This window comes from Ornithodoros turicata, chromosome 4 (assembly GCF_037126465.1).
Source record: "Ornithodoros turicata isolate Travis chromosome 4, ASM3712646v1, whole genome shotgun sequence".
In the NCBI taxonomy this organism is placed as follows: domain Eukaryota; kingdom Metazoa; phylum Arthropoda; class Arachnida; order Ixodida; family Argasidae; genus Ornithodoros; species Ornithodoros turicata.
This window is the reverse complement of record NC_088204.1, coordinates 3026570-3048038: the sequence shown is the minus strand read 5'-3', so window position 1 is coordinate 3048038 and position 21469 is coordinate 3026570. Positions and strand designations below refer to the sequence as shown.

The window sequence follows — 21469 nt, the reverse complement described above, 5'->3', positions numbered from 1 at the left end:
GCTCAACGTAACACGGGACAAAACTTAGTCTCCGTGAGCACTGTTTTCGCTTTTTCTTCCACTAGAATCTTCCGTGAAGATGTCGCTCGTGCGAATACACAGTTCTACCCATTTGCCACCGTCCTCGACCGAGTTTGAACCCGCGATCTTGGGATCAGCAGGCAGACACGCTATACCGACTGAGCCACCGCGGCCGGCTGTCCCGTTTGAACCGGTTACATTAAAAAACGAACGGAACCGGGAGATTGACGCTTGGCTTTGAATAGTCCAGTTTGATACGGCTGACACGATCCAAAAGTATTGCTAAGTAAGTATTGTAAAGTACGCCACAGTAGATTACAATTTCTTTAATGTACCATCAAATCGGGTTACAATACCCAAACACAAAAGAAAGTTAATATACTACGCGCACGTATCAGTACGTAGCAGGGATGGGCATAAATACGCTTTTCGGGTATTTAAATATAAATACAAAATACTACATGTTTTCATGTATTTAAATACTGCCTATAAATACTTTATGATGAAAGTAATTAAATACGAAATACAAATACATTAAGACAGTATTTGAATACTGTAACTACTTCCGTAAATACTTTGAGGCGTCTAGGCACATTATTCTTTTAAATTAGTGTAGCGTCTAACCAAGATACCCTTCATTGCTGGAGGCTAACAATGTGGAACTCGAGAGAAGCACACAGATACGGGAGGATGAGATATGTGTATTTAAGTGCATTTTAAATATAAATACACCTAAAACGGTATTTAAATATAAATATAAATACATTTTCCTTGCCTTTATTTAAATACGTATTTTAAATACTATTTTAAATACAATGTATTTAAATACTGCCCATCCCTGGTACGTAGTTAGTACTACAATGCATGCGTGCATCTCACGAATGGTAACATGACACATAACTTGAGGCCGGCATATTAGTTTTATCGCAATTAAATGTAATTAAAAACAACTTCTATATGCACGTGGAACAGTCGTCACAGTACTGCTTTTTGAAATTTTTGTAAAGGCGTTTCCGGCTGTAATAATTGGTGAACGAGATGTGAGAAAGGTGACATACTTTTCCGAACTCGAATGCAAAGTGTGGTGTCCTTGTGGATGCCTACGTTTATCCTATGATGTCATCGTCCGGCAGCATTTACGCCCCCAAATCCTTCTGGCAACGTGGGCCTGACAGGCCTTCTCGGGATTAGCTGCTAATCACTCTTTAGGATTGGCCAGAATGGAGGGAGAGAGCGAACAATAACTTGCTGGCCCTGTCGTCTGCAACAAAAAGACAACCTTGGTGTTGTCAGCAGACATTTTAGCGGGAACGTTCGTCTGCTTGCAGTGTTTCCTGCTCAAGTGCGGTTGGCGTGGCACCAACAAACCACCAACCGATTTATCAGTTTCTCTGGTATCTCTCTCTCTTTTTTTTTAGAATTTAAATGACGATTAAATGCAAAAATTCCGTTAAACAAGAAATGAAAAAAAGAGTAGAAGTTGATGAGAGCGACAAGTGATATATCCGTGTTGGATTGCGCAAATGTCATTCATGGCTTCCCCGTGGCTTGTTTTTCGACAAACAACTCCACATTTTTTATTTTTTTTTATTTTTCACGAAAAGTATTACATCGCGACAGGTTAACTCAAGCAGGTAAACTGCACTCCGCCCACAAATCAAAAGACGTCTCTGATTGGCCTAAGCGGGCGCATAAAGCCTCCGACTCACAAAGTAGTACACGCACGCATGTTTCAAACTGATGCTTGTACACTGATCACGTTGCTGAAAACACCCGTCGTAAACGACGAACTCAGAGACACAGACGTGGATATATGTGAGAGATAGAGGACAAGACGGGTTAGTATGCGACCTGGGCCGACTTCAGGCGGAACTGTGGCAACATCCGGTGTGCACAGCCGGTGGGGGTCGGTGTTCGAACACACGCGTCCCAGTCTTCAGCATGACCTTGGGGGTGACAAAGGCCTCGCTAATATGCGCGTTAAAATCTAAAGTTCGAACCCGCGACCTGAGTTTAATAAATGGACGCGAAACCGAATGAAGGTCCACGGAGAAAGAGCATCCACTGGTGGATCTTCTTTCGCTGCGGACCTTTTTGTTTGCCGCACACTCTTAAAAATGAACTTCACCACATAGCACGCTCCTAGCCAACCATCATCCCGAATGACAACGTTCTCGCCCCTGATTTGTTGAAAACGGGAGGAGGAGCCTATTTTGTGTCGTGCATAATGAGCACAAAATAGGCTCCTCCTCCCGTTTTCAACAAATCTAGGGCGAGAACGTTGTCATTCGGGATGGTGGTTGGCTAGGAGCGTGCTATGTGGTGAAGTTCATTTTTAAGAGTGCAGGTACGTTGCTTCTCGCGTTGACCTTCTTTCCCCTCGTCACGTGACCTCAGTGAACCTTTTCTTCGCGTCGGAACTTTCTTCCATGAGCAGAGTTTTGACATTCGGTCTGAAACAGCAGATTGTCACCGCGATGCCTCCGAAAATATACCTTCCCGTGCGGTAACGGTTGATTGATAGCGAGGAGTGACTTCCTCCCTCGCGTTGGAGACATATATATTCCTTCGAGGCATCGTAAGTCGGAAGGAGGGGACGTTTCGGCTCTATGCCATATTCCTATATTTCTACGCTGTTACATAAAGCGACGCGTGTCGGGAGTCCGTTTAAAGAGCGTCTGGCAGGACGACAATGATGCGCATTCACTGTCGAGCACCTGTGGTCGCGTGTCATTGCTGGGACACGATCGCACGTGAGCTCGAAACAGACACAGTCGAACAGGAAGAGTCCTTGTTCCGTGCCAGGTTTTTTATGGTTGACACGAAGGGGGTCAAACTGTGGGGCATCGTCCCAATGGTCGGGCTGCGAGGGTGTCTATTATCTGCTCGAAGAAACCCAAGCAGCACAATATCCTTGCCCAATATTGGCCCAATATTGGCAATGTTCGCCCACTATTGGTCCAATCTTGGTCCAGTATCGGGCCGCCATTGCCAATATCGGCCCAACATTGGGCCAAGATGTTGTGCTGCTTGGGAAGGGAAGGCCGACTTGAAATGCTGCAGACGCATGTTACGGCAACCGCATGGAAGGTTTACATCGAAGCAAACGACTTCTGTCTTTCACATTTATCCGACGCAAAGACACTTTCTTTGTCGCTTCAGGTTTAATGTAATACCTTGCAGCTGTTTCTGAGAAAACAGATCGGTCCCTGGAGCAGACGATATATGACGTTCGGACGTCAACGAGCCCATTCGGAATGGTACCCCGTCGATCGTTGAGGACGACGGCAAGGATTTGTGTTGCGGACGTTTGGAAGAACCATCATGCGTCTTGTTGTAACGAGACAAGGTCTTGAAGGAAGAAGCGTTCTTGGAAGTCGGACGTGTAAGGGAAGCGGTGGGGTATACGGGCGTGGAATGTGCGGGGTGTTTTTACGCGTCTTCTGGGAAGACTTACGTGTTTTGGAGAGGCAGGACGACAGCGTCTGAGCCTGACCTCGTTTTTTGGCATACTCGACAGTCTAAGAAAAAAAAAGAGAGTAGATTTAGTCATTTTGTAGACAGTTAAGGGGATTGTTTGCAGCGTTGGGGAGTAAACGTTCGTGTCATAGGGTAAAAGACGAGTAATTGCAATCGGGGGGAATGGTTCCCAATTTCTTAGAGTGTGATAATAACGTAGTGGCAGCTGTAATAGTAGGGTAACAAGAGTGGGAAGATCGACAGTGGGTAATATGAGCGGGTAATGGGTGGGTATTATGGGAGCGGGTAAAAGCGTTAGCCAAGGCCGTGCTGAAGACTGGTTGTGCTGTCTCAAGTTTTCCCCGGGTGTTTCCGGCAGGCTTTCCAGACGCATGTCGGCACAGTCCCCCTTGAAGTCGGCCCAGGACACATAACTAACCCCACTGTCCCCCACTCCTTCCTGCTGTCCTCTATCTATCTGTCCACGTCTGTACGCCGCTCATAGCCACAGTTGCTTCGCGGCGCTAACACACGGAATTAAAAAAAAGTAGTAAGTGTAACGGCGTAGTAGTATAGCGCCGGTGAAACGCAGAAAAATAGTTCGCGAAAAGAACGGTATTTGATGGAATATGACGATGCGGGTGCGAATCCAACGCTCACTACTGTTGTCTTTCGAAGAAGAAGAGGAAGAACTTCCTCTCTGACGTCACCTCTCCGGAGGGGACTAGCTTCGAAAAGCTGAAATGGCTGCCATGATGTTTCATCACGCCGGTTTTCGTTCGCTGCCGTATGCTATTTAGAGGAGGAGTATTAGCGTTGGAAACGTGAATATTACTTTACTTACAAAAACTTTGAAACACCAAATGTACGGTGAATGCCGTGTGCGTGAAGCTAGACAGCCAAAACGTGCGGACCTATACATTATGGCGGCGAATCTGCTAGCGACGGTGGCGCACTCCTGCGGATGACGTCACGTGAATAAACTCTGTAGGTTGTTCTACGCATCGTGCTCGTGTAGTGTCTATAAGCCAGCGTGTCTATAGGCCACGTTGTATACACACGGCACCACGCTGTTGGCGACGTCCTCGGCTGGGTTCGAACCCGCAACCTCGGAATCAATAAGAGGAGAGTGTTGTTGTTGTTGGACTGCGAAAAGGTGAAGGAGTGGTTGTTGGTTTTTCTGCTTCGATAGATTGTGAGACTGATTGGGAAATGTTGCAGTAGGCCTTTTGAGAAAAGCGCCAGCGACACCAAGTGAGCGGCGCAAGGCGTCTTGGGATGTCTGAGAGACACTGCTCTGTCGTCTGCTTTTTCCTGAGAGACCAATCGGGATGTTTAGCGATACTTTTACTTTGTGAGCAATGAATGTCACGTACCGTTGGCATGCTTTGAGTGTTTAAGGCATACAAAGAGCGCATGACTTGCTCTTGAGAACACTCTCCACCTCTTCCGCGTCCGTTATAACCGGGAAATTCTAAAACAAAACGCAATCGAACGGTCACTTTCACAGAGAGATGCAACCGGAGCGTCTGCAGTCTGCACAGCGTCTGCGCATGCGCCGCCAGCAGCAAACCGGAAGCTGGCGCTCCAAATTCCCATGATACCACGCGGGCGCACACAGGTGGCGCTGGCTTTTCTCAAAAGGTCTATTCTTGTTCCGAAGGTTGGTTCCCAGGTGATGCATATCACATAAGCAGAGCCTCAATTGAGACCACATCTTTTTTAAAGTCCTGGTTAGCGCCGCGAATCAACTGTAGCTATAAACGGCGTATGCAGACGTGAACAGATGGAGAGAGGACAGCAGGAAGGACTGGGGTGGGGTTAGTATACGTCCTGGGCCGACTTCAGGACGAACTGTGCCAACATTCGTCTGGAAAGTTATTCGCCGGATAACCTCCCAGTCCCGGCGTGGTGAGCGCCACTACGCCTACCACTAACCACTACGCCACCAAGCGCCACTAACCACTACGCCACTCGTTTTCCTTTGAGCTTGCTCTCATTCTTCCCGCCGTGAAATGTATAGTTATGGCCTGATTGCTTCATGTGTGGCAATTCCGCGAGGCAGGTATATACCAATACCGCCAAGTTAAAGACCGCGCGGGCATAAATCCCCGCAGCTAAACCGCGCTATGCTTACCATTCCCGATTCTCTTGTTCCCGATATAGCCAACATAGATTAGGGACATAATGGCCCCGGGTGGGGTGGCTGTGTTGCTCGTTGCAGATCGTATATTGCCGACACGAATCGTTATTACGATTTATCGCCAGCGACGTGTGTACTAAATCTTCTTATCTTTGACCGGTATGCTGTATGTCTACCTGTGTATAACGACGAAGAGAACTGGTATCGACGAATGTGATTCTAGTGATTAGATCATCGAACAGTAGTTGCATCTAGGCAACGCATTCAGCTGTCAGTACCGTAGTACTCGATGTTGTGGAAGCATACACTGGGAAAGAGAGATATAAAAAAGGCGGTACATTTAGCTCCGCAGATACGAAATTCGAAAGACGTACCTTAATCATTATATCCCACGTCTTCTTAATGACGTCGGAATATACACCTCCAAAAATCACTGGAATTTCGAATATAATATAGTTTTATCTCCTTTCATGTTTCTGTCTGCAGCGGCCAACGTTTGGCGGCGTTGGCGTACGCGCAGGTCACGCGCTGACCTATTACAGTTAAGTTTGACAGCAACTGTACATACATAATTGCTCTACGCGGTTATTTGTCTTGTGTTCGCGATTCAATTGTGAACGTTTACTTGCATCTGTCCTACACAATGGGCCCTGGAACCCTGTCAGATTTAGGTGTTTTGCTCCGGAGTCTCGTTCAGATTACAATGTGTGACGTAAACTGCTCTGTGAAGTTCAATTGGCGTAATTTTCTCTCGCAGCTCTCATCCTGTACCGTGGCCTATCCGTCCCTTCGAAAGTACAAGCGACCGGCTTTCTGTGACGCAAGCAAGGTGAGAACGGAGTTTTATGAACATATATATGTGCCTTACGTAGTGTATCCGATCCAGGATTTTTCTGAGAGGGGGGTCCAGCCTTGGCCAGAATAATAATAATAATAATAATAACTTTATTTTTGTTAAGGTACCCAAAAACAACCACTAGGGTCTACTAATTGGTGCACCACACAAGGTTATACACGTGAACAAAGACAGTAAAATATACAAAAAGCCAACAAGGTTAACAGTGAAACAAACGAAGTTAAATAGAAACAATGGCACTAATACTAGTAAGAAAATCACGAGATTGGATTGGATTGATTGGATGAAGCTTTGCAAAAGAGGGAATGGTATAGATACACGATCTGGGTCAATTAATGTGTGTCAATGTGAAGACAGAAACTGAGGAAGGGGTCAGGACATCCTGAGCCCCCCCCCCCCCCCGCTTTAGATCCGCCCCTGATCCAAACCTAACCATACTCTTGTTTAACCCAAGAACTGCACGGAATGTAGTGCGTCACAGTTCCTCCGCCAGAGAAATAACGCTGTAGCGGCACCAGGTGCCGCCTGTATAGGCGCACTATTTTTCGCGGCGTAGAGTAATGCGGCTAGCCATCGCCGCCAATAGGAACAAGCGCATAGGGCGTGTTAGGGCCTTAGGGTCAAGCTGTTTTCTTTACAGATTTCTGCTCATTTCTTGTTGCAATCATAATGATTCCTGCTTGAGTTTACCCTTTAGCTAGATATGTGTGAATAAACTATTATTATTATTATTATTATTATTATTATTATTATTATTATTATTGTTATTAGTTTGAACGCCATTGGTAGAACCAAAAGACTGCAAGTGTCGTTCTATTGGTGAAAATATTAACGAATTTAACGAATGCATCTTCCTTCTCATAAATAGATGAAGTACTTATTTCGCAGGATAGTACACTGTCAACGATTGCGCAAAAAAGAAAAAACGAAAACACACACACACACACACACACACAAAAAAAAGAAAACGTACACAGATCATGAATACTAATCACTCCACGTCAATGTTTCGATAAACGATTTTGTAACATCATCCAGCACACAGTCACAGTCAAAGAATGAAAATTTAAATGAGAAGCTTTCCAGTGCACTGGCAGCGAAAGCGCCGAGTACTACCTTTAAACTGAAATCTCCAATTCACAGCTGCAAATGCCTCGTTTTTTTTATTTTTTTATTAGCGTATCGTTCCAGTTTATTTATACGTCGTCTTCGCGTGCCGCAATATTTCAACCGAGTGGCCCACTGTCGACACTTAAATGAACATATAAATATCTCATCGATACCGATATCACTTCAGGATCACATCACATTATCATACTGACACGACACCACGAAAGCCATACGAAAAAAAAAAAAAAAAAAGAACACCATCCCTTCTTTCTTGGAGAGACGAGCCTTCTAATGCACTGCCAGCTACGCTTCTGAATATGATCGTGTATTTGCAACGAAGATAAAGTGCTTTTACGATGTCACAGAGGCTGTCTGGGACATAGACATCGTATGCATGGACACTCTATGTGTGTGTATATATATATATATAGGAAGCGAGCTTGATGCATCAATAATACTCCATTCGGGACAGCATGCATCTGTAATGGTCGGGGCAGCAAAAGCCACACTGTTTGCCTATACTGTCCGACAGGAAAATAACGTTTCCTTACGAAGAACGTCTCTTTCTTTTTCTTTGTGTATATGCGTTCGAGCACATTTCGAAGGACGGATAAGCTATATGATGTTAGTGTGCACGTAAAATTGACGTAGCGTCGTGAGGATGTTAGAAGTATATGAGTGGAAGTGAGCTATAATTTGGTTTGAGACACGAAGGGCGATTTTTTTCCCGTTTTTATTTATTCTTGATTCCGAGTTGGCACCGCGAAGTCACCGTGACGTGTGTATAGAGACGTGAACAGATGGGGAGAGGACAGCAGGAAGGATTGGGAGGGGTTAGCATGTGACCTGGGCCTACTTCAGGAGTAACTGTGCCTACAACCATCCGTCGTGCCGTAAAACTTAGGGAAAACCTCAGCCGGTGGTAAGATTGCAACCCCCCCGACACCTTCGAGCCTTCACCATGACCTTATTTGATTTGCCGTGCAGCTTGCCGGTGCCTGGCCAAAATTCGAGTGATAAAAGCCCAGGAAAGTTCGAACGTCCAAGATACAAATCGCCGAATGCTAGAAAGCGAATATTCTCGTCTGTTCCAGAAATACTGCAGTATAGACCTCGGATTAATCCTGAACGCTGATAAAACGAGTCAATTTTTTGTGCAGATATCGAAATGATTCAATATTTTCGCGAAACTATAATAATCAACAACGAGGAAAACCATACGTGCTTTTCGGAACCGGAAGTTGCACTTCCCATACATTTCCTGCGACTCCCTATTTCCCCATCAGTCAAATTTCTGTTCCTGTCTCCCAGAGGGCGTTACTCGTGTCACACACTCAATACAGCGCATGCGCTGTTACTGAATATTTATCCACAACTGCATATTTATTGCCCTGCGCGGTCGATACAACAGAAATCGCGTTTCCTTTTTCCTTTCTTTTTTTGAGAAGGCGATCTCATCACATTGTATCCGTTCTATATCTCGCACGACAGCTCATAATGGATTGGCTTACTGAACTGATTCCTGTAAATCATTCATTCGCATTATACGCACGCGAAAAGCGGAGTCCTACACAAGCTCGGAGTCCTCCACGCTGTCCATAGCCTCGGCTGCACTTTTTTTATCTTACGCGACGCCTAGCGGCGACAACGGAACGCTCGTTTGCATATGAAACGGGGAATCCCCGGATCGTGTTCTGTGGGAAAGCTTCTTGGTGTCCGAACTTTTTTTTTTTCTTTTAAAGCTCGTACGTTGGCGGGGGCGGAATAGAAGGGAGGCAGTTCTGTTGGTTCTGCTCGCGTTGTCAGAAAAATAGAATAAAATAAAAAGAGAGAGAATGTTGAAACAAGGTTTGGGATGTTCTCCCGGATTCACAGTGCGGTAGATCGAGTTTTAAAGAAACAGAAGGGAACACGCGGCAAAAAGTAGTGCGATCCGCATAATCATGAACCGCATTTAAATATGTAAAATACGTACACAGTATCAGTTTGTTCTTGGTGTGGTTTTATAAATAGTAGATTTAGTTGGATTATTTAAAAACCCGCCTCTTCGCTCGTTTCATCTTATAGCGTTTTATCTTATATCGTTTTATCTTACATATATTATCTTATATCTTATAACTCGTTTTAGCTAAATTATGCTATGCGAGCGACGGATTAACCACTTTGTGTGTAGCTTTTAAGTGATCAACGTACTATAATCATCTTTCGGAATGGTCTGAAATGTGTAAACGGCTTGATTTTTACATCGTACTACGTCGAAAAAAGAAAAAGAAAGAAAAAAAGAAGTGTTCGAGGTTGTAAAATCTCGACAACCAGCGGAGTGGTTTCCAGACTTTCGACTTTCTGAGTAATAAAAAAAATAAATAAATAAATAAAACGCGCTAGGAAATAGAGCCGTATTTTCGTCAATAAAGTTCAGTCGACCGTTTTGGTGGCAAAAATGTTATAAACGAGCGGTGAAACAGTTTGGATTGAACAGATTTTCGAAAACAGAAGAAACAGATGTTTGGTCATAAGAGAAGCACACACATGAACGCGACAGAAAGCCGAAGACTTAAAATTCGTCGGTAAAATAACGCAGGATGCCGCCCAAATTCCCAGAGCTAAACGACTAGATCTACTAGCATGTCTAAGAAAACGTGTGTCAAGAGGAGAAAAGGAACACAAATTTATAATACATTCGAAGAAAATAGAGGGAGAAAAAAGAAAAAAAGACGGGCTAGTTTGCAGGACTAAATAAAACAGAAGAGGACCAGGTAAATTTTTTTTTTAAATAGCAAATACAAAACAATTATATAACTGCAGCAAAGGGGCGGGGACAGTCAAGGAAAGAGAACGAATGACAGACAAAAGGACCGACAGTGCACGAAAAACTTAAAAATAAAAAATAAAAATTGTGAGGAGTTTCTGTTTGTTACTTCAAAAGAAAAACAAAAAAGCTATCCATACGTGTGGCCGGGGTCTGGCAATAAACCCCCAGCATGACGCAGGTACACGTGTGCGATTTATCTGGACTGCCATCTTGTCCTTCTATTTACTCCCCCCCCCCCTCCAGTCGGTATGTGGTGACTCCCAAACTCCATCTTTATTTGCGCTTTTCTCTATGTACTTCGTCTTTAGACCGGAGCAGACACACTGTTTTGAGGGAGAGGGGTGTGGTAGGGGAAAGAGGGGACGTTTAGAGTCCCGGATGGATGTGTGATATTTCTGCGACGCAGGAGTTTCTTTGAAACTCTGTAACTGTATAGTAGAAATCTTGGGTACTGCATATATATATTTTTTTTCTTTCTTTTCTTTGTAGATATATATTACGGCGCAAAAATCTAGATTAAAACAAACAAACGAGGGAACGAAAATGTCGGGCGGTCCGAGAAAAAAAAGTTGTATATGGTCACATATAACTCAACGTCTCGGATGACAGCTATATGGAGCTACGTTGACAGTACCTGAGGCAGAGTTTCACCTCAAAGTTTTCCCATAATTTTTCTCTCTTTTTTTTTCTTCTTCTTCTTCTTAGGAACGTGAAATAAAAATAGACTTCTGTCGCCACGCAACTATATAGGATGTGTTTAACGCGGCCGTTATGAGAAACGTCGGCCTCATAACGTGATACTTGTAGGCTACAGGAACAGAAAAGGGGGTGAATGAAAGAGAGAGAGAGAGAAAACACAGTGTTTGCACCGCGAACCTAGTCTGGCAACAAGGTGGAGGGAGGGCAGGAGGGTGGAGAGGGAGAGAGAGGGAGAGAGAGAGAGAGAAAACACAGTGTTTGCACCGCGAACCTAGTCTGGCAACAAGGTGGAGGGAGGGCAGGAGGGTGGAGAGGGAGGGAGAGAGAGAGGGAGAGAGAGAGAGAGAAAACACAGTGTTTGCACCGCGAACCTTGTCTGGCAACAAGGTGGAGGGAGGGCAGGAGGGTGGAGAGGGAGGGAGAGAGAGAGAGAGAGAGAAAACACAGTGTTTGCACCGCGAACCTAGTCTGGCAACAAGGTGGAGGGAGGGGAGGAGGGTGGAGAGAGAGAGAGAGAGAGAGAGAGAGAGAGAGAAAAAACACAGTGTTTGCACCGCGAACCTAGTCTGGCAACAAGGTGGAGGGAGGGGAGGAGGGTGGAGAGAGAGAGAGAGAGAGAGAGAGAGAGAGAGAGAGAGAGAGAGAGAGAGAGAGAGAGAGAGAGAGAGAGAAAAAGGGGAGCGGAGTTAGTGTATACTATGCGTTGAAGGACCCGCGCCGCGAATTCTTCATGCTCTAAAATGCTCTTTGCTGCTGTTACTAGAAGAGCAGTGGAACCGAAATAGTAACCACGTTTCCTTCTTCTTCTTCTTCTTCTACCAATGAGATAATGGCCTTCTTCTGCATCCGTTCGTGTTTCACCACAATTCCTCTTCTACCTCAACATGACTTTCTGCTGCCTCAAAAATAAATAAATGAACGAACGAATAAATAAATATTAAAAATCAACTTCTACCTTAGAGTATCTGGACTTCGTCAAGAAGAAGAAAAGAAAGATATAATAACAAAGGTCGGCGCAACCTAATGCGCACTCCATCCAAAATCCAGACACCTGAGATGGCCATGACAAAAGCCACTGCCTCCAATACCGGGAAAATGTATTTTTAGTTTCGTTTTCTTCTTGTTTTCGTCCGTTGCAGTTTCGGGTTTTCTACGTATACCCGTATATATTTCTTTACCTTCTTCGATACTCGCAATAAACATTCGGAATGACCACAGCCTGCTCCACGTTTTCGTGCAAGCAGCAAACAGGATGTGGCGGTACAAGAGATTCGCCAGACATACACACACGCTTATTTCTGTTTGTTGATATGCGTTTCATGTGTGTGTGTGTGTGCGTGTTAGGAACCCCAGCGCGCGTATGACGCAGGCTCTTGACTCGGGCGTCACGTCCCACCAGTAACTCTATTTAAGTACTATATACCCGCAGTAAGAAGGAACAACAAACATAGCGCCTGGGGTCGACGGAACGAGCTTGATACGAGGTTGTAAACACTGGGATATGATTTTCTCTCAGCAGGTGGCTGGGGACGCACCTGTGTTTGGAGATAGAGGGAGGCTTTGGAAGGGACAACCATATATGTGTTTGCTTTCTTCGCCCGGGATGTCTTTCGTGCGTAGTGTTGTTGTAGTGTTTGCCAGAGGGTGTACAACAACAATATAAGGTACGCCGCGAGAGTGTATTGCTCGTACTTTGTAGCTGCGGCAAGGGGAGGATGAGGGGCAGCTAGGTATAGTATGTGGTTGCTCGGAGCTCGGAGGTTTTGAGGAGGAGAAAAAAAAAAGGGTGGACAAGGAGGAAATGACATGAGGGTGTGGTGGAGAAGGGAAGGAGGGGAGACGTGGTAATACGGGACAGGGAAAGAAGGGGCGCAGTCGTACAGGAGAGGAAACGAAAGGGAGAGACAGTGTGTATAAGAGAGAGAGAGTGAAATTATTCTTGCCCAAAGGGTATAGGGATGTGTCGCTTAGTTTGCTATAAAATCACAGGAGCAACTACGTATTGGCCTGAAGAACGTAGAATTATATATAAATTAAGTGGCAACTCGCGAATTTTATTTAAACATTCGCGAGCAAATGTTTTTTTTTTTAATTTTTACTTTTTATTTTTTGCCTGCGGTGTGTTCGGTAACGAATAAAATGAGCTCCCGCGAAAGAATGACGGGCGGCGAAAGTGACTTTCAGAGCGAGAGGCCGCTCCTCTGTTCCGGACGCCTTTAAAAAAATCCTCCACTCTTGGAAAGAACGTATCGGAGAATGAGGGAACGCCGTGACGTAGTCGATTCCCCAGCGTGACGTCACGGAGACCGGCTGCTTTCTCCGACTGTTTTTTTGATTACACAGTGACAATACACAGCAAAGCGAAAATGCTTTGCATGGTGACTCCTGACGGGCAGGTTGCCAGATGAGACAAGGTTTCCAGCCAGTGGCTTGAACCAAGTTTTCTGTACCTCCTTTATCTACGGAAATAAAGATAAAGTGAACCAATAATGACGTGTCCTACCCGCTACCAGTGAAAGAGAATATAACGGTGAAAGACACTGAAAAGGTTAGCCAGCTGTAGGACTCGAACCCACATCTTCTGAATGTTCGGAAAACGAAAGAATGGCCCACGCAGGGATAGAACCTACGACCTTCGCGTTATTAGCACGACGCTCTAACCAACTGAGCTAGTGGGCCACACACCATGCACTGCCACAGAGTAGAGATGATAAACGCTCGGACAGGCCTCCATTATTCTTATCTCCTTATCTTTGCAGATAACGAGGACAATCGCGCGAGGCGAAACCCAACGAAAACTACTTTCACACAAAGTGTCTACTTCTTCAAAGACTACTATTAAACCTATAGCAGACCAACATATATTTTTTTAAAAGGTAGCTAATTATTATTACACAATTAATTATGAACTATGGAAACAATACTGGCAACTACACTTTTCACAACATTCAGTTGGTTCATTAATGTACAGCGCTCAGTTTCTACTCTTTTTTTTTAACGGTCTGTAATACTTTGCGATCCTCACATCGCGAATGCATTGTACTGCACGCAGGAGTAACCAGAAAGAAAGAATTATACTTTTCTGACGTCTCGTAGGCGCTGAGATACAGATCCATGAAGGCCTTGACATCAGAGGAGAGCTACGGCCGTTCCCATTGGTTCCCGTAACCACGTGACCTCTCCCGTGCTCACTGGCGCGCGGAGATGTCAGAGCCGAATGGCTTTCTGTATTTTGCGATGGCTATTTATTAGGTGTCCTCGTCTTTGCTTTTTACCTCCGATATCTAACGCTGTCTGCCCATCCTACAGTTCGCAATGCGAAATACTTGAAACCTGGTGCTTTATAAAATATCGTTGATATCTATAATCAGTTCGCGGTCTAGTGCCCAGTAAGGCCCAATTCAATTAACGAAATACACCAGAAAGCCGTTCTCGCACCTAATACCGATTGCGATAACAGTGCGTCGTACACCGTCGCCTTTGCGTACGTAGGGGATAGCGTTGGTGGTCGTGCGCATGCGCAAAACATAAAAAGAGAGAGCTTCTCGCAGTGCGCAGAACCAGCACGCTATATCCATTACGCACGCAAATGCGATAGCGTATACGATGCTCTAAAACTCATTAATGCTGGCACCTTCGTTGAACACTAAATCCCGCGTATTTCGCTGCCAATTAAAAGATAGACACCGGCAAAAGAAACTGATTCCACCGCGGGGAATTAAATTTCCACGCACGCGCGTAAAATCTCGGTAAAAGAAATCACGTCTTCCATTCCCTCGGCAATTCCTCAATCTAGAAAATTACTGCCTTTGTTCTCTCCCGGGGATATCCTTAATTCCGCACGCGCAAAGACCGTGAAGTACGCCCGGGATATATATAAAAGGGGCGAAAACTATTTCCTGCTCTCAACTAGGTGCGATTCGAGGAAAGTAGCTCAACGCAGGCAATTTACCGGAGCTTCCAGTATTGTCCTGTGCCCAGTCAATTAATTATGAGTAAGGAATTAAGGAAAAAAGAGGAGCGTGGAAAGTTAAGTTCCGGCTTTCACGCGAGGTGGCGCTGCTGTTGAGAGGATTTTGCTCGGCTCGGCGATGGCTTCTCCGCATGGATATCGATGTCAGTTGCATACCTGGGTAGTAATGTCATTACTGTAATGAAATTACAGTAATAAATTACTTTTCCTGGTAATTTGTAATGTAATGCATTACTTTTGCTATTATGTAATTTGTAATGTAATTTAATTACATTTTGGCAGTAATTTTAATGATATTACTCATTACTTTTTACAAAAGAATCGACTGTGTGTTCTGTGCTGGCACTTGGCAGAAAGAGAGTTGCCGACTGGTGAGTTAAAAGAATTCCAACGCCCACTATAAACGGTGACGCACTCAATCGGCACAGAATAAAATGTGTCTTCTTTTTATAACTTAGTGTTGTCTGACAATGAATTTCCACATCCTCAATATCATTGAGATTAAACTCGCAGTAATGACTTTGTAATGTCATTACTTTTTCGTAGTAATTGTAATGTAATTTCATTACATTCCAATTGCAGTAATGAGTAATGTAATTTAATTAAATGCTAACTGGAGTAATGAGTAATGTAATTTAATTACATTTTAGAGGTAATTTACCCAGGTATGGTCAGTTGACACTCATATAAGAGCGTAAACGATTTCGATAATATTGTTTGTTGATTGTACTTTGGAAAGCTGTCAGGCAATACCAAAAAGAAGAAGAAGAAAAAAAGGAAGACGAAGCATCTGAACGACGTCTACACTCTTAAAAAAAGGGTGTATTTTAACTCCTTGTTCTTGCCACGTATATAACTTCCTTCTGGAGTTACTCTCAACAAAGAAGTCTCCTCACTCCCTCAAGAGAGTAACATTACTCCCTTACTCCCTGCCGGAGAGGAATATTACTCTCCAGTAGGGGGTTAGAGAGTCCCTTTTTTGAGAGTAATTGTACTATCCAAAAGGGAATGATATGTAAGAGTGTAGTAAACGACAAAGCTTAGAAAGACAGGAAATATTTCATGGTTTTAAGATTCAAGATTAAAAGCAATAAACGAACCACTACTTTGTCGATTTCACATAAAGAAAGCAAAAAAAAAACAAAAAAAAAAACAAGAAGCTGCAACTTCTGGACACGTCCAGCTAACCAAGCAAAGACATAAGTATACAAAACTCGTCTAGCATTCGCAATGATAGTGCAAGAGCCAATGATGAATGGTGTGAATATGCCTGGAATCTGAAAAACAAAGCAGAGACCAGATACGGTGCACAGTACACACTCAAAGACCGCAGCACACAGCCCTGTATGACGTACACATACCGTTCCGGAACCTTTCTTTCTGCGTCGTCTGCTAGGAATTTTGTTGCAGACGACATTTTTTTTTTTTTTTCCCTTCTTCTTTCGATCTAGGAAGCCGGTATCAATTCCGCTACTGCTTTTGGCCGACTCCATTCACTTATTGCTTGTTACGCCATCGGGCTCGTGATATATAGTTGGACCTTTTGGAATCGCGCTCCATTAAAGAGGGCGCGCCAAGCAAACCAAAACTGCACGGAGAAACTTTTCCGTCGTCTGCTTCTTTTTATCTTGGCAGACGAAAAGCGCCACTTAGCCAAATGGATCCCTTATTACTTGAAACTTTCTTCTCCCTTCGGGTTTTCTCCGTCTCACTTTGACGTATGTTTTCTTTAATTTAATTTTCCCTTTCGTCCGTTAAGGAGAAACTCAATATACTAATTTTTAAAATGGGATTGATTTTCATCACCGCAGGGAGGACGGCCCGTATTCGTTGATCGGGAGAGACGGGTCGGGTGGGTCGACTGTTCAACCACAGTGGTCGGTCTGTGGATCCACTTTGACAACCAGGCTAGAGATGCGAGGACCCGAAAAAAAAAAGCCCGGAAATTTTGGGGAAAAAAATTTTTTTTTTCGATTTGTTTCTTCGTCTCCGGAAAAATTGCCCAAAATTTCCAGGAGAAAAAAATTCAAAAATAGAAAGTCTCGTGCCTCTGATGCGTTGGCATCGCGTTCACATAATGTCGGAGTTCTGGTCGGAATGGACGGGTTGTTCTAATTACCTATATCGCTGAATAGACAGCAGTCTCATGGGATGCTCTACTCTGCATTTACGCCTAGAGGATGGACACTACTAAAGCTTCTAGCTCATTATATGCTGTTGTTTGTTTCCATTTTTACCAATTTTTCGAACCCCCCCCCCCCAAAATTCAAATTTCAAAATTCAAAAATTCAAAATTTCCGGAAATTTTGCATCTCTAAACCAGGCGAGATATTTCCGACCGGGGGTTCGCTCCCGTCACTTTGTGATCAGTGCGAAGAAGTACACGCCAGTTGGCGTAACGCTGTTGAAACTTGCTTATCAACCGTACCCTTGAGATGCTACAGCAAAAACCCTCGTTATTACGACGATGGTCGTTCCCGAAAATTTTGGTCATAACGCGGAATTGTCATATTAACGGGAGGGATTTGCGGAGGTTTCACTGCATTCTTCCCCATCAGGAGTATGGTCGTAAAGCGCGTATGTCAGATTATCGGGGGTCATATTAACGAGGGTTCACTGTACATACACGTCTCATACAGTGAGAGAGAGAAAAAAAAATATGACGAGGAGCTGCTATATCTCTGTCCGCTCGACAATGCGACAACACGCTCGAGAGAACCAGGCCGAGATTGGGAGGAGACACTGCATGATTCGAGTCTCTGCAACGGCTGTGCTGTCTGAGGTTTTCCCTGGGTTTTCCGGCAGATTTTCCAGACGAATGTCGGCACAGTTCCCCCCTGAAGTCGGCCCAGGACGCATATACTAACTCTCCTGTCCCCCGCTCCTTCCTGCTGTCCTCCTCTCCGTCTGTTCATGTTTGTACGCCGCTCTTTGCACCAGTCGCTTCGCGGCGCTAACACGAAATAAAAAAAAAATATAAAAGTTTGAGAGAAGAGGAAGACGGACGGGAAGAAGGAAAATGGGGAAGAAGTCGTGGGAAGACGAAGGGTAACGAGGAAATAAGGTGAAAACGAGGAGAAAGGGTGAGGTAGATAGGGTTGCCACCTTTTGGAGTGAAACATACCGGCTGAGGGAGAGGAGGTAGAATAGAGGGAAAGGACGAAAGGCTCGTGGGAGAGGGAAAGTGGGTGAGGAACGTTGTAGCTGGCTCGACACAAGCACCAACAGCTTTGCACAACCACTGCTCTTGTCCCCTCCGAACACAAGACTTAATGAACAGCAGTGATAATAATAGTAACAACGAATAATAATAATAATGAATAATTAAGAAAACGAATGGTGACTGCGGAACTGGGTCTGTGTTCCAGATTTATTCGAGCTGTAGTGGAATGTTTAAGGGGAAATCCCGTAAAAGCCCCTATGAAAGGTCTTGAGCCACAAATACCGGCAAAAGGCTGCCGGTATCACCTTCCTACCGGCAACCAGCTGAGAGCGCAAATAACCGGCCGTGCCGGTATAATATCGGCCTGGTGGCAACCCTAGAGGTAGAGGAAGTGTAAGATAAGGAAAGAAAAAAAAGGAGGAGGTAAAGAGGAAGAGAAGGAAAAGAAAAGAGAAGGCGAAAACGCGGAGAAGACAAGAAAAAAAAAATAGAGGGAGAGAAGCAGGATTGGGGAACGGAACAAAAGATGAGGAGAAGAGGAAGCAGATACCTCCCGAGGAAAAGAAAAATCCAAAAGAATGCTTCCGCACCCAGAACGCCCTCAAAAAAGCCCGGAACCCCCGCGAGATCTTAACTGATAAAGAATAATCACCTCTCTGACGCTGAGAAATAGCAGAGCCAAATGGTGATAACGCAAGTCGTAGTTGAACCCAGATCCCTTTCGAACACGAAAAGAGCCATTAGAGATGGGGTAATTACTGGCGCAGACAGGCAAAAGATAAGAGCTGAGAAGAAAAAGCGCTTTCCGGTTTCACAAACCGTTATCGTGGCTCAGTATCGAGCATTATGTTCGCTGTCGTTCCGTTTGCGTTTGAAAATCCGTTATACCTCTCTACCTTTTTGTTTGGGGCGCCAAACACTGGAAAGGGAAAATGTGATCAACAAGAAAGCAGCAGCAGTTTGTGGGGAAGAATATTTTCATCGAATTGCACGTTCCTTTAAAGGAGTACAGAGGGCCATCCAAAAAAATTTCAGGTTAAGACATCTGATGAAAGTGTGTGTGTCATTATACCGCATAGCGCGAAAGGTTTTGATGTGTGCAATTTGTTTCCCAGAAAAAAACTCACATAAACATAGCTCCGCGCCTTCACTCTTAACTCGCCACTCCAGCTATAACGAGGATGAGCAGGTATGATGGCACGTCACCGATGACGGCATAAGGAGACTCGTTCTGGTTTGCCGATCAGTAGGGGTCAGCGCATTGTTCCTTTGCCGCCGTAAACCTGTTTTGCCGGTTTTCCCGGAGAATTGGGGATACAAGGAGCGCCCGAAGCATTACCGAGCAAGGAGAAAGGCTTTATCAGAACCCCGAACAGCCGAATAGCAGACGACAGCGGAGTAGCAGACAACATTTTTCTAGGCCAATCAGCGAGCGTTCTCCTTATAGCGTCAGCGCGAGGTTCCAGGCAGATCACAGGCTGGTACTGCTCTTCACCACCGTTGCGTACGGTCGCTTTTTGCGGCATATTTTAAATTCAGTTTCTGCGATAATTGTGACTCTGTGGTGTAAATTACTTCGCATGGTGCATCTTACTGGCAAACTTAACAGTTTTATAAGAAGAAAACTGGGTGTTAAAAATGACTTCTGTGCTACTTTAAACCGCCCTATTAATTACTGTTTCGGTTTGTCGTGTTTATTTAAATGAATGGCCGCCGATTAGCGGTACAGCCCGAGAAGGTGAAATATATTAGAGAGGGCTATTTTTAGAACATCGCGTGCGTCGTCATCGCGCGGCGCGAGACGTTGCGATACAGTCAAGCGAGTCAGTAAAGCAAACATGGTGTAGCATACAATCAGGTTGATTTGTCTCGCATGTTGCGTTTCTCAGCAAGTAAGAAACACAACTTTCGCGCTGCTCGTGGGTCTCATATTTCCCTACGTGTCTTGGCTTCCCTAGGTTTCTGGGAAAATGCTGATGTACCAGTACAAGTCCGCACACAGACGTGTTTTTTTTTTTTTTTTTTTTACAGCGACAGCTGTTAAAGGGGTTGCGACAGGTCATCCCAAGTTATCCCAGATAAAAACGCAAAAAAAAAAAAAAGAAACACACACACACACACACACAAAAAAACGGTGTTTTGCAACGATGTGAACCTGCATTGAAAATTTCACAGCGAGGAGGATAATAGAAACGGGAGAAAATGGGCACCGCGGTAACCGAAACTGACGCGGCTCTTACATCCACGACCTACTAGATTTATAACGACCACGTCATATAGGCACTCCTTCCCAGCGCCGCAATTTGGAAGCTAGCGGTGGCGCTAGTCATCGGCCCGGTTATTGCTTCCTCAATTTGTACAATACTTTGTACTTCAGCTAACGTTAATATTTTTGTACAAGCGGTGGATGTCCCACGAGAGATGCTTCTTTCTAAAGTTGATTATCATCATCATTCTACGCGTTTTCATAGGAGCTGTTGCTGTCGCCTGCTACGGTAGGCGAATGTCCGCCTCCTAGCGGATCGTGCGGACGTGCTCGTCTGCTTCCCCTTATAGGGGTTGTCGGTTATGACATCCTTGTTATAATCTAGTAGGTCGTGCTGACATCACAGACCTCACCTCCGCCAGTGAGGCAGCGCACGAGAAGTCACGTGCTTAAGGCTGCCAATGGGAATGAGCTCAGCTCTGAGGACTGTGACATCTGCGCTTTGCTCGGGAGTGCGTTCGAGGGCTTGTATCTCGCTAAGTACGACGCGTAGAAGAATAATTATTTTTTCCTCCGTATTCTGGCGTGCAATACAGTGCGTCCATGGTGTAACTAACAACATCTATGAAAGTGTCTCAACCCGTTTAGGGGTCAATTTCGTGAAGATTCTGTCCTGTACGTCGCATCGCCGAAAACTGAGCGCGCGCCGCAGATGTCTCGCTCTCTCTCTCTTGGCCCGGGATGAGGTGAAAAAACGAGAACCCAGCTGTGACCCATACAGTGAACCCTCGTTATTATGACCATGGTCGTTCCCGAAAATTTTGGTCATAATGCGGAATTGTCATATTAACGGGAGGATTTGCAGAGGTTTCACTGCATTGTTCCCAAGGAGTATGGTCGTAAAGCGCGTATGTCAGATTAACGGGGGTCATATTAACGAGGGTTCACTGTATTCAGTTCAAATTGTGCAGCACTGTACTTTAAGTACTGATATATCATTCATAAAGCATAGTACATTATGCAGCGA

The 21469-nt window shown here is 44.8% G+C and overlaps 2 protein-coding genes and 1 non-coding gene across 4 annotated transcripts in view; 1 reads left to right on the top strand and 2 right to left on the bottom strand.

Annotated features, from left to right (window-relative positions):
• LOC135390668 (cell cycle checkpoint protein RAD17-like) overlaps positions 1 to 21469 on the bottom strand; it is a 65111-nt gene that overhangs the window by 5655 nt on the left and 37987 nt on the right. The window lies entirely within an intron of this gene.
• Positions 1 to 21469, top strand: part of LOC135390669 (metalloprotease TIKI1-like) — a 59365-nt gene that overhangs the window by 4861 nt on the left and 33035 nt on the right. Inside the window, exon 2 of the mRNA XM_064620477.1 lies at positions 6381 to 6452. Within this exon, the coding sequence (XP_064476547.1) occupies positions 6381 to 6452 (72 nt within the window). The remainder of the gene's footprint in view (positions 1 to 6380; positions 6453 to 21469) is intronic.
• Trnai-aau (transfer RNA isoleucine (anticodon AAU)) lies at positions 13706 to 13779 on the bottom strand. The gene has a single exon. It is a non-coding gene; the product is annotated as a tRNA-Ile (tRNA).